Genomic DNA, 13605 nt, shown 5'->3' with positions numbered 1-13605 from the left:
TTTTTTTATCATACAGTGATTTTCTCCCTGATTTCTGTGGGATTCCTCATACCAGCTCTGGGCAGAATTTGATGCTGAGAATTTGAAGTTGATTTCTAGAATTTTAATTGGTGTCATTCCATTGATTCTTGTGGAACTAGAACAGCATAATAATTTATGACAATCAGGATTGCAATCAATCTACTGGGACTAGATCTATAGCTTGGCATTCCTCAATGGCTTCTCTGGTTTTACTACAATTGTTATAGCTGTAGATTCTAACAACAGACAAGACTACTTGGATCAAGCTGTAGAATTTCATGCATAATTCAATAATTCCTGCATAGCTTTTCTTGGCAGAGCTATAGCACCTCTTTGAGAAGGACAGCCTTTCTTGATTTACAGCTCAGTGTGACTGAATGTTTTCTGCTTTGAATCTGTCCTCTATCTAGGAATGTACCAACCAGTGCTGTAATGCAACTACCTGTACTTTGAAGCCAGGAGCAGTATGTGCGCATGGACTTTGCTGTGAAGATTGCCAGGTGAACTGATCGAAACATCTCTTATTTGTGTGGGGTGGGCAGAATTCCATATTTTCAACTGCATGCTAGTAAGCAGGGATGCAGAACAAATAATTTGGTATCATTAAACATTAAGACACTTGGGTTTCATGTAAGCAGTTAAAAAAATTATCAAACTGTAACAGTTATTTTAGGGCCAGATCAATAGACATCTTTAATAGTGTCTGCACTGTTTCTAGCCACTTCATTTGTGTGTGCAAAACCTTTTTTTTTCATGAACTTGTATACTACACTCTTTTTTGTGCTGATCTGGATTGTGCGCTGTGGCAAGCCGTCATTAAATACTGGGCTATCTTTTTAAGGGAAGACTCTTAAAACATTAATTCTGTCAACAGCATATATATTTTTAATGCCAGATCATCAGCTCTTGTGGACTCCTAATGTATTATAAAAAGCCAGCTTGCCACAGGCATTTACCTTCCTGAATTCTCAGACCAACTTTTGCATATGGGCTGATAAGGCATTCAGTGAGTTTCCATTGTGTCTGTGGCAGCCATCTGCCTAAATGCTCAACAGCAGCATGCTATGGAAACAACGGCAAGCTTTTTCAGTGCTTTCCTAGCAAGGGCTTTTAAGGAGAATCAATCTTGATGTCATTTTGCTTTTTACCAGAATCACTGTGGTGATGCATTTAAAAAATTAGTACTGCTCCTAGAACACACTTTTTTTTTTCTTGCTGAGAAGCCAATGTTCAGACTAGCACACTCCACATTACCTACTCATTGCCTTGACCCCTGAAATATGTAGCTATCTTCATAAATCAGGTGAAGAGAGGAGTAGTTGTGTGGACTAGCTGGGCTATCGACTAAGTCAAAGAAGGTCTTGAAGCTTGTGACAAGAAGAGAATTTTATAAGGAAGTATACAATCATCTCAGGAAGCAATCCAAGAAGCTGAGTCCATTTTCTAATGGGATAGTGGCTTCATGAGCTACTGCTTCAGTGAGGGATGTTAAAGCTATGTGACCAGTTGTCTGCCTCGACCCTGCATTATTAAAGGCACTCTGAGAACAGAACATGCACCCAGGATTGAGGCTGGATACATGAACAAGTTTCTGAGCTGACCTTTGGTTAGTGCTACAGTGCATCTTTTGTGCTGTAGAGCCTAGTATGTTTTTACATCTGTTTTCGGATTCCTAATAAAAAACAGGATTACAGGAGGTGATCTGAAAAATTTACTCATACTTGCAAACTAAAAAAGAGCTAGATTTGCCTCTGACCTGAGCCACATGAGCTGTGTTTGCAACTGCAAGCTCAGTTTGGCCCTCGTTATAAAAAGGTACCAAATTCTTTGCAACGTATCTTGAATAAATATATTTAAAGGGCTGCATAATCTTTATACTGTTCACTGTGGTCCTTTGGTGCAGAGCCACCAAAAAAAGCTGTTTGTGTGCTGCATGGATTATGCCACTGCATAACTGTTATTGACTGGAATTACAGTGGTTCAAGGGGTTTGTTTGTTTTTCAGTTAAAACCGGCAGGGATTTCTTGCAGAGAGTCAAGTAATTCCTGTGATCTGCCAGAGTTCTGCACTGGCGCCAGCCCTCACTGCCCAGCTAACGTCTATTTGCACGATGGACATGCTTGCCACAGAGTGGATGGTTACTGCTACAACGGCATATGCCAGACCCATGAACAGCAGTGTATCACGCTCTGGGGCCAAGGTGAGTTTTAGAGCCAGGAGTTCTGTTTATTGGACAGGTTTGAGAAGAAAATCTGTGTGATTATAGATGGATTTGGGGGAATTTTATACAGTACCAATCTGTATCTATTCTTTTTTGAAATGGAGAACTGAATAATGAGGAAATCATTCTGTGATTCCTTTGCAGTCCTGTTCAGTTCTTGCAGCAGGAGGTGGAGAATTGTTAGTTTCATTCTGCAACACTGCTACGACTGGCTATTTGAACTTCAGCAAACCATTTGATGCTAGCTTTGATATGGCCTTATGTTATTCTGTAGAGTGCTGAATGCTGCTGAGTCAGGTTAAAATCACATCCCTTTTCAGAGTGGTGTGTAAACTCCCACCCATGCTCTAAATTGCTCATCTGCAAAAAGTAAAAGATGTCTGTCTACAGTTCAGTGTTTGACACTAGCATAAGAGTCCTGTATCAGTGTGTGCATTTATTAACAGGTATTACCCTGTAAACCTACCTCCTAATAGTACCCTTAGCGGAGTATGCTCTGAAGCAGAAAGAAATGTTATTCTCCCTTGGGAATTCATTTACTTTTTGCAAAAATATAATTGCATGGTCTCTAGGATTGTCTCAAGTAAATGATTTTCTGGGAAGGCAGCTCGCCTTCCTGTTATGTCCCATGGCTTTTCAACTGGAATACCACTAACTAAGGAAACATGGATTCTATAGCTTGCTGAGTCACCTTGGACAAGTTGCATCTCCCTCAGTGTCTCAGTTCCCTCTCTCTCAAATGGGAAAAAACACATTGAAGGCTGATGAAGAAAAGCACTATAGTAGAGCTTTTATTATTTCTTTCACGATAACTTTTTCCATTCCCTTAGCTTCTTTGAATTCAGTATCTCTCTGCCTTCAACTCCATTTTTAAACTTATGTATAAATATAATGACACATATCATTGTCTTGATCAGAGCCCTCATCAGAAGTCTATTGAAGTATTTATCTGTTGTCTTCATAGGAGGTTGGACCATTTGCAAATCTTTTTTAAAGAGTGTTAAAGCAGCACAAGAAATAATGTCACTAATGCAGATAGAAGGGAAAAGCTCTCTTGGTTGTGTGTAATGTGTGAGAGGAGTTCCAGTTCATCATTAAGCTCCCCACGTGGTAAAAATCATGCATCCGAAATCATAGAATCAATAAGGTTGGAAGGGACCTCTGGAGATCATCTAGTCCAACCCCCCTGCTCAGCAGGGTCACCTAGAACGTGTTAGACAGGGTTGCATCCAGGCGGGCCTTGAAGATCTCCAGGGAAGGAGACTCCACAACCTCTCTGGGCAACCTGGTCCAGTGCTCCGTCACTCTCACAGGGAAGAAATTCCCCCTCACGTTCAGACGGAACTTCCTGTGCTTCAATTTCTGCCCATTACCTCTTGTCCTGTCACACGGGACAACTGAAAAGAGTTTGTCCCCGTCCCCTTGACACCCTCCCTTCAGGTCCTTGTACACACTGATCAGATCCCCCCTGAGTCTTCCCTTCCCCAGGCTGAAGAGGCCCAGCTCTCGCAGCCGTTCCTCATAGGGCAGATGCTCCAGCCCTCTGACCATCCTCGTAGCCCTACGCTGGACTCTCTCCAGTAGCTCCATGTCTCTCTTGTCCCAGGGAGCCCAGAACTGGACACAGTATGTGACATGAGGCCTCCCCAGGGCTGAGTAGAGGGGCAGGATCACCTCCCTCGACCTGCTGGCAACACTCTTCCCAATGCACCCCAGGACACCATTGGCCTTCCTGGCCACAAGGGCACATTGCTGGCTCACAATCAATTTGTCATCCACCAGCACTCCCAGGTCCTTCTCTGCAGAGCTGCTCTCCACAAGGTCAGCCCCCAGCTTGTACTGGTGCCTATGGTTATTTCTCCCTACGTGCAGGACCCTGCACTTGCCCTTGTTGAGGTTCCTCTCCGCCCAGCTCTCCAGCCTGTCCAGGTCTCCCTGAATTACTTTTCTCTCTGAAATACTTTTCCATATCCAACTCGTTGTCATATACTTAACATGAGCATGTACAACTGTAGCCTCCAGTCTTAGTCATACTGGGATTTTTCATCTGCTGGATACGGAGACATTTTCTCTTGTATAGAATGAAATCTCCTTATGAAACAGTTTCCGATGCCATGGAAAGTTACTTGGTTGGACTGTTAGTAATTTCTGTTGTTGAGAAAAATTCAGCTGAAGGTCAGAGAGCTGAACTGCTGCAGCTCCATTGCCAGGTTTGTTTCCTAGCAAAGCACTGCCTCCAAACCTGAACCGAAAGGCTTAGTTCTGGTTTCATTGGTTCGAGGATAAATTAGAAATAATGCTAGTAAAGTTAACAGAGCCAGACCCCACAAGGGAGATCAGAATTATCTTTCTATTTTTAATGAGGAACCCACCTTGCTCTGGCAAGATAGTGGCTGTGGCTACTGCGCAGCAATTTTGGATCTAAGGCGCGAGGTGGGTTCCTGAGTGCTATCCTACATGTAACGGTATGTAAAGGGATTCTGCATCTTTGACTATAGAAGGGTGTTGCCTGTTTGTGCAACAGAGTTTTTAAACTCTTGATAAATTAGGAAGCCAACAGAAATGGAAAGCAAAACAAAAAAACCCTTCAATTAGTATAGCAGATAGATTTCAAGCAAAAAGTCAAGGCCTGTAGTCCAAATTTAGAGACCAGTCATGTGGTATCCCCTGCCAGATCACACTTTGATCTTCCTAGAGTACGAGCTGGCAGACGAGGGGTGGAATGTCAACGAGGGCCAGGTGGGCCACACAGCTGCACAAAAAGGACATTTAAAATCTCACTACTTTCACAGGACACACAGGAAACCTGTTTCCTCCCAGCTCAATTTGCAGAAGAAAGAGAGACTAGAACATTCCATGGTATTTTTTCAGGGCTTTTTATCAAAAAATATTCATTTGAACTTTTTACCAGATTACTGTAAGTGTTTAATAATTGTTTTTTTTAAATGTGGGTGGAGGGTAATTGTGTGGGTTGTGGGATTTTGTTTTAATACAAACTATACCACAGTGGAAACAGGTCATAGTTCATTTACATTAATTCCTCTTTTTTATCCCAGGAGAATAAATCCATGCGGGACAAAATATGATAACTTTTATTTAAACTATATTCAGTGTATTGAATTTCTTATCAGGATATTCTTTTCTATATCTGCCTTTATTCATAGGGTTACAGATGTCCAGTAGCCTAGTGATAAATGTTGATCTTAATTTTTTTGGATTTGGTTAAAGAAAAATGATGAGCACTATCAGAGCTTGTTTATATTAGGCTGAGCAATAAGAATCTGTTTCCAGAAAGAAATGCTTGCATTACATTGGGTTTCTTTGTTGTGTTCAACAGATAAGTTCAGTTCAAATGGAGAAATACTTTCTGTTATTTCCTGTCTAATAAAACAGGGATTTGGAGCTGAATAGTAATTATCTCAAACTATTATTTTCCCTGTGTTTGTATGAGCCCTGACTTCCCCAGCTCCATCTCACCTCGAACATAAGCTCAGTATTTCTCTATGGAGAGGACTCCCAACTTTGCTTCTGCCCTGAGGATGTTGTTTACGGCTGGTCCCTGTACCTTCTGCCGGGAGAGCCCCTCTCTCTGCATCCTACCGTAGAGGCAGAGCAGAATTGCTGGCAGAGGGTGCTGAGGAGCAGCTGGAAAGTGGTGGTGTGTTTGGCTGAGCAGTGCTTGTCACTGGCACTCTTGGTCAAGAAACCATGCTCCCCAGTCAAGAAAGTGAAGAGTGGGAAGAGGATCACATGGCCACTCCAGTGCATCTCCTTACTGCTCTCACAACCTGCAGTATTTTAGAGTTAAAATCCTATGCCAAGGTGTTAATACCAGCAGAGAGGTGATTGAAGTATGAGAGCCAAACCTTCGTGTCAACTATGGCTTTTTCTTAATCAGGAACATTCCAGCCAAGGGCTTCAGTGAAATCAGGTATGTGGAAGACAAATACAAGCAAATTTTTCTTTCCCTGCAAGCCCACTGGGACAAAACTACATCACACCAAGTATATTCTTGGGTCTTCTTGCTAGACTCCAAGTCAAGGCTTTCTGCACAACATCTAACATGCTGCAGTCAGCCCTTGCTTGCAACAGGCTGGAGAGCTCACAGTGGAAGAAGAGAACACCTGGGGACAGTCTCTGAGGATAGCCATAAGCTCTTGTTAAAGACCCAGGTCTTTCTAGTCTGCTCTCAGAACACGAAGATTTGTCCACTTTCTCCTTAATTCATGTAATTTTTATGTGTAAAGAGTAAAATGCATAAAGTAGTTGAAACCTTTTTTCTTTCATATTCAGAAATGTCAAATTGCACTGATTTGACTTCTTGAAAAGAGTGTGACTGAAAGATCCATGAACAGTAATGCCTTGTATAACGTCTGGTACTTCACTGGCATTTTCAGGAGCAACTAGATATACAGATAAAACTATTTAAGAGAGAAATTATTGATTACCTCAGAACAGAAGATTCTCAGCTTTAGGCTGCCTCCATTTTCTACATTGACTGGAAAGTGATCTTACAGGGAAGAAAAGGAAGTGTTTGTCAGTATGTTTTCCCCAAGAGGAGAAAAAGCAATGAATTTGGGGAGCCATTGGCAGGCATTGACTTAGTAATTAGAACACACTTAAATTTGTTGCATAGACATGGCTATTTATTTACATAGGAACAATTGTAATTTTAATGTCAATATTTGTTACAGAGGCCTGTCACTGATGTAAGAGCTTTGGATTTTTACCAAGTATGGCCCTATAGGCAAAATAAAGACTAAGTAACACAGGGCCATCCATCCCCATCTAAATCAACTGATCAAACTGTTTCTAACAACTTTGGGGAGAATGCTAATCTATTTGAGCACTATAATGATTTAAAATATCATGTAGCGCAACCAAAAAACTGAAACTGCTTTGACCATTGCAAATCTATGGCCAGGCCATTTTCAGTTGGGTATGTGAAGGGCATTAAACTTTGTTCTGAACACTAGTAAGAACAAGCATACTCCTTAAATGCAGAAAGAACAGGTCAAACACCTTCCTACTCTTTCCCAAACTTAACAGCAGGGATCACCAAGTTGAAGAGAGAGAGAGGCCAAGGGAAGATCATGTAAGTTTGTTTTGCATCGTCAGTGCAGTAAAGCAGACCTAGTGAGATCTAAAATCCAGGTGCAAATCATGTGATGTTCAACACTGTATTTCTATGTTTACGTTTATTTTTACAGTCTTTTATGGTGCTTGTTGGTGCACTCTGAGTACCAGCCTGTGCCTTTTTTTTCCCTTCCCACTCCTATGTATAGATACTGCATACACTTTTTGAAGTAAGTCTGAGATAATGTTGGGAACCCAAACTAAATGTTCCTCCTCTCCGCTCTCAGACTGCTAACTGATGATTTGCTCTGCTTGTAATCAGCACCATGGTCAGAAATTTCTCTTTCTGAATATTGTGAAAGTATTTGCCCGTTGAAGCAGATCTGGGGCAATCTGGAAGACACAGCGTTCTTTTATGGCTTCTAAATCCGTAAGACTTCTCTGCATTATGACCCTATAGCTAAAGAAGTGAGCTCATCAATATACGCGTGCAGGGGGTGGAGGAAGCATCTCCAGGCTGACAACTGCAGTGGTGAGCTTTGACCTGCTGCAATTTTAAATGGCTGATTTAATCCCTTCAATAAGGCTTAGCGTGGAAAGGCTGACAGGACCTTAATTACAGGGTCGCAATACTGTAATCATCAATAGCAAAGCGAAGTAAACTCTGCACATCCAGTTCAAAGCATTTAATAACCACTAGATACCTTTGCAAATCATTTTGTCTTTGCCTGTTGAGGTAGCAAAACGCAGAAAGACAAGAGTTTCTGCTTCAGTTTATGTAGTGCAACCCTGATAAATGGGTTTCCGCCAGAAACACAACATTACAATTCTCTTCCTTTAACACCCTCTGAAATCTTCCTTTTAACTTGGTAGCTCCATCTGTTCAGTTTCATACGGTCTTACATGTTTTCAGCTATAATAAAGTCCAAATCTTGTGAGAAACTAGTTGGGAGAAGGAACAGCCATCTGAATCCCAAGCCACAGTGTGTTATACTTTCATTTAGAGAATAGAAATTGGAGCTAGATTTGGTCTCCAAGCCCCAGATGATTGTTGGGTACCAGGTGTTTTTATACGCAGAGTGCTCAGAGGCTGGCAGGGGAGCATTTTGTTGTCCTCCATGAGATCTGTTCTCTTGTCAAGTAATGTTGATTGCGTTAAAGCTCACTGTCTGAGCCCTGAATGGATGCTACAGATGTGTTGCTCTTCCCAAATACTGGTTTCCCTCATATGTAGCATGCTGAGCTTCTACGTTTTTTTTTTAAAAAAAAAAAAAAAAGACAATTTTCCACCAGATGAAAGGGGATGATACATACCTTAAAATCTTTTAGTTTTCAGGAATCCTCTGTTTCTTCAACACCTGTTTTTAATGAATCTTTGCTAGGTCACCTACAGTCAAAACATAGGACTGTGAGTGATTGTTTAGTTTTTGGCTGGAGAAAGCATGTCTATGCTCTGGGCTGCTGCAGGCATGTCCTCCAAGGAAGCCGTTGGTTGTTGTGGTGGTACTGCCTTGGCTGAACACGTCTCCGCACAGGATTTGCAGCTGAGGAGAAAGGAGGCCGAGAGCAGTTGCATAGGGTTATGGTTGATAGGGGTCCTTATTGCTTTGGTGAAGTAGGTCTGAGCAAGTCGTTCTTTGCAGAGGTTGGGGAAAAAGCAATTAGTTTTACTTGGCCTTTTTTCTTCCATCCCTCTCTGTTCTAAAGCTGGAATAGTATATGCACATTTTAATGTTTGTATCATGCTGAATAGTTAATGTCACTGCCCTGGAAAGATGAGGAGGAAACTACATGCTGAAAATGGAATTCATATTTTTGCTTTTTGCACAGTGCCTTGTCTAGATGCTTTTGTTGATTTATGATTATTGCTTGTGGTTTAATGAAAAGAAGTGAAAGGATCCTGTGTGAGTCCCTTTTAATAGTTCCAGATTTGAGAAATACTCTGAACTCAGCAAGCTTGATAATAATCTTTCAAAAACTTCAAGCTCTTGTCCTCTCTAGGGAAGCAGCAGCTCATATTCTGTTCCTTCTGTGCCCTGCTTTCGGAGTTTTACAGATTGCATGTAAAAATGTTAGGGAGAAGAGAGGGTGCCATCCTATGCTTTAACATTTTGTCCTTAATAGCATTAGATTGCTGTTCAGCAGTACATACTACTAGACAAGCTTCGGACTGTGAAATGCAGATAACTGATTGAGGCTTTAAACTCTGAGTTATCAGTGAAAGGAGCCACACTAACTGTAAGGTTTACAGTCATATTTCTATTTTGTTCTCTAGGAATTGGAACCCTTTTTTAAACCTTCTTCTTCTTTGAAGACTTTTAGATGAAATCTTCAGGATGGTTTAAATAAATGATACATCTTTTGCTCACAGCGATATGCTTACACACCTGGAGGTGGCTCAGAACATTTGAAAACTGTAATGTTAGCTCAGATATTCTGTCTGTTAAAAATCAGGGGGCACTGTGTGAAAAATTGTATATTCTCAACTTCTGGGCTATCATGTCATTTATTGTCAATTCTTGTTTTGTTTGAGTTTGGCTGATCTGTCAAAAGTACAGCAGTTCTTGTTTGTGTTTTATGTGAGAGAGTTTATTCTGAAAAATGCCTTCTCAGCACAGCTTTACCAGTGGTACCAGTGCTCGTGTAGACACCTCTCTATGTATCTGTTAAGAAATGTAGCCAGTATGTCTGCTATCCTGTCTCCTCAGAGCAAGTCTGTGTGTTGGAGGGCTGGAAATGTTGGCAGTGACCTGACTGTGCTATTAAATATCTTCATGGGAAGAAAATATGGAGGACTAAAGAGCTCAAGCAAAGGACCCTTTAAAATTCATATTTTTGCAATAATTAGGGGGACTAATTAATTATTGCAACAGTGAAATTGGTGAAGTAGATCCTCCGCCTGTTAGATATTTCAAATCTACACTTGGATACTTCGCTGAAAGATACTTTATAGCGGTCAAAATCTGGCAAAGAGTGGACAAGACATTTTCTATATAAGAGATTAGACTAGATGGAACCTTCTAACATGAAAAATATAGAAGTAGGGATGAGTAATCTGACCGCACAAACGTTCCCAGGATTGCTCCCGTCACGGAAGTTACTTCGGTATTAGTATGTCTGCATTATAAAAGGCAGCGGCTGGCGTTGCCAGATGCTGCCTCCCTTCCAGGATTCCTAGTTCTACCACCACGGTAGAAATAATCCCTCTTTCAACCTAGTCCTTCCTCTCAGGCATGGATTTACTGCGGATTAAGGTGGGGATAGTTTCCTCTCCTCTCCTCAGTACATTAGCTTGAGCAAGTTGCAGCGTATTCTCTTAGTCGTGTCACGTTTTTACAGCCATACAGCGCTCCCTTTTGCACCTTTATTTATTCTGGTCTCTTGTTATACTGAACTGTACTTTCAAAGGCCTTTCTTTAAAAGTGTTTTCTTTGGCTTCAACTCTTGGGCTTTCACTAAAATCATGTGGGCTCCTGTAAAAAGGAGGGAGCTAACTTACCAGCTGGGCTGCATCTTTCTTACTCGATTTGGCATTTGCTAAAGTCTTTGTGTCCTGGGAGGATTCTCAAGAGGGATATAATCTAGAAATTCCCCAAAAGAATGAGTTGTGCATTGGTTATTGCTTAGCATTGCCAAGAAAGACAGACAACTGTGGAAAATCCGTACATTCGGGCTCTTCAATTAGCATGCTGATCAAGCACATCTGTTTTGTTATGTTTCATCAGTATGCAGATCACATCTTATCTTCCACTAAAACATCAGTGGAGCTAAAAAAAAAAAAAAAATTATTAAAAGCACCTTGTAGCAGATGAAAAGTTTTGATGTGTTTTTGTTTCAGGTGCGAAACCTGCTCCTGGGATCTGTTTTGAGAGAGTGAATTCTGCAGGTGATCCTTACGGCAACTGTGGCAAAGACTCCAAGAGCTCCTTCGCTAAATGTGAACCCAGGTAGGGCCTTTCTTTACAAACACGGGACCTGATGCAAGCGTGAGGGGAGGGGGCTTATATCATTTAAAATCATTTAACTAATTTTTGGTTTTCTTTACTTCCTTCAGAGATGCTAAATGTGGAAAAATTCAGTGTCAAGGAGGAGCAAATCGACCTGTAATTGGTACCAATGCTGTTTCCATAGAAACTAACATCCCACTTCAGGAAGGTGGAAAGATTCTGTGCCGTGGTACCCATGTATACTTGGGAGATGATATGCCAGATCCTGGTCTTGTGCTGTCAGGAACCAAGTGCGCAGATGGAAAAGTAAGGCTCTGAAATGCTCCCGGCCCAGGCGAACATCCCTACCCTGCCTGTTAGAAAGTACTTTGTACTAAACTGCACAGTGTTTTGCTTTGGGATTTCTTTTCATGAAGAATTAGTGGGTTGTCATTGTTTCTCGTGCTCACACTGAGTCAGATTTCTACTCCCTTTTTTTGGCCACTGTTTTGAATTAGTCTTGCAGATGCAGTGCAAGTTGCTCAAGTTTATGCATGATTTGTTAGGACAGCCCCAAGTATCTGTCAGATGCGTACTTCCTGCCAAACAAGTGTAGCAAAATACGTTACGGGAGAGTTAATGAAATTCTGATGAGTTCAGTGCATTCATCGGTGGAAGTGAGACCTAGGAATTAGTATTATAGTTAAATTGGTTTCTGTGTTGCCTAAATTCAGAGTTTGAGGTTTCAGGGTTCAGCATTTAAATTTACCAATGTCATTTTCCCTGAACCCTCTAAATGGCCTTTGCACCACTTCAGAGAGCTTGGCTTGTAATGAGCACAGGTCTAGGTGTTTCAACTCAGTGAAGAGATCTTGCAGTTTTAATAGCTTATACAAGTACATAAAATCTAGTGTACCATGGGGATGAGAGCAGGAGACAGTGATGCCTAAGCATGGAGCAAATGAAATCAGGTGAGGAGTTTAGAGCAAACAAAAGGGGAAATACTTTTTCACTGAGCATGCTGAGAAAACCGTACAACTTATTGCCACAAGACATTCTGAGGTCAAAAGTATGAACGTGCTCAAATAGGCAGAGGATAGCTCCACTGGAGAAAAATTCATGAAGAGCTACTCGTCGAGGCTCAGCGGATCCTTGTCTCACCCGCCTCAGCTGGCTGCTCTTATGCTTATAATAGGAAATGCAAAATTTGATTTTCATACCAGCGCCCCAAGCTTTGCCAGTGTTTGTAGTGTTTCGTGGTAGTTTTACCAAATTCTCACTAGTTTCACTTTAAGTTTTGGAATGTACTTGTGGAGTCTGCTGATTATGACCCCCTCCCCCTTTTACTTGCAGGAAAAGCTATCTTGGTAAGACTATTAGAAAAATGTAATGTTCAGCTTATTGATGTTCAGCCACCAAAACTGATTTTAATGCAGTCATATTTTACAAGCATTGTAATGTCTGGCGTGAGTATAGTCCAAATTTTGTATGAGTGTCCGGGGATTTTTATTTGGAGAGAAGAGGAGCAGAGAGTAGTGGGAGACGGTTATGGGTTTCCAGGAGGGAGAAGTGGAAAGGAGGCCACAAGCTACTGCAGTGAAGAGGATTTCCATACCCTCGGTGGATTAATGACAAGGCGAGGAAAAAAAGTGCTTTGATAACTGGTGGTAAATTCAAGTAAGCCTCTGAATTTCTGAATGCTTCTGAATTATGTTGGATTAGCACACTGCATTGAGAGCAGGTTTAAAACATATCCCTAATGCAACTACAATCCTGTTACAAGAAAACAACCTTTGTAACATTTCTAAGTCAATCTATTAGAAAAGAGTCTATAAAATGTCTCTTCAAAGAAAATTCGACACTGGAGAAGCACCCCATTATGTTTTACTAATGAGTATTTAATCTTTCTAATCTATCTAATCATACACATACACACTATAGAATACACAGGCTAATACTTATGAAATTGTATGTTTTACTTTGAGGACATTAGCGCATTTGTATTATGGATTAAGAATATGAATTTAAATATTCTTGAGTTTTCTAAGCTGAGGATGCACAATTTGAAATGCAGCCATTTTAATGTGATCAGAATTCTGTGTGCTGCTCCACTGTGACTATCTGAATTGTGAATACTGCTGTAATCAGCCTGTATTCTCTACATGCGTGCATGTTGATGCCAATTCACTCTAATTTCCTTCCATTTTTCCTTCTCCCCAGGGGATAAGTGCCCTGATTAAGCATCCCTGTCGTCTCCTTCAACACTTTTCCTAGTTTAATGCTAATTATTGTGACTGACTTTTAGTATTACTGAACTGAACTGCAGTTAAATGGGAGCAAAATTGTGTGCTGTGGGTTTTT

General features: G+C 41.1%; 1 protein-coding gene across 1 annotated transcript in view; it reads left to right on the top strand.

Annotated features, from left to right (window-relative positions):
* ADAM12 (ADAM metallopeptidase domain 12) overlaps nt 1-13605 on the top strand; it is a 189253-nt gene that overhangs the window by 158947 nt on the left and 16701 nt on the right. The window contains exons 13-16 of the mRNA XM_085299114.1: nt 432-521; nt 2026-2221; nt 11157-11265; nt 11373-11571. Of these exons, the coding sequence (XP_085155240.1) occupies nt 432-521; nt 2026-2221; nt 11157-11265; nt 11373-11571 (594 nt within the window). The remainder of the gene's footprint in view (nt 1-431; nt 522-2025; nt 2222-11156; nt 11266-11372; nt 11572-13605) is intronic.

Source organism: Rhea americana, unplaced genomic scaffold, assembly GCF_003343005.1.
Source record: "Rhea americana isolate MKP2758 unplaced genomic scaffold, rheAme1 scaffold_145, whole genome shotgun sequence".
In the NCBI taxonomy this organism is placed as follows: domain Eukaryota; kingdom Metazoa; phylum Chordata; class Aves; order Rheiformes; family Rheidae; genus Rhea; species Rhea americana.
The sequence above is the reverse complement of the archived record's forward strand: the minus strand, read 5'-3'. Positions and strand labels throughout refer to the sequence as shown.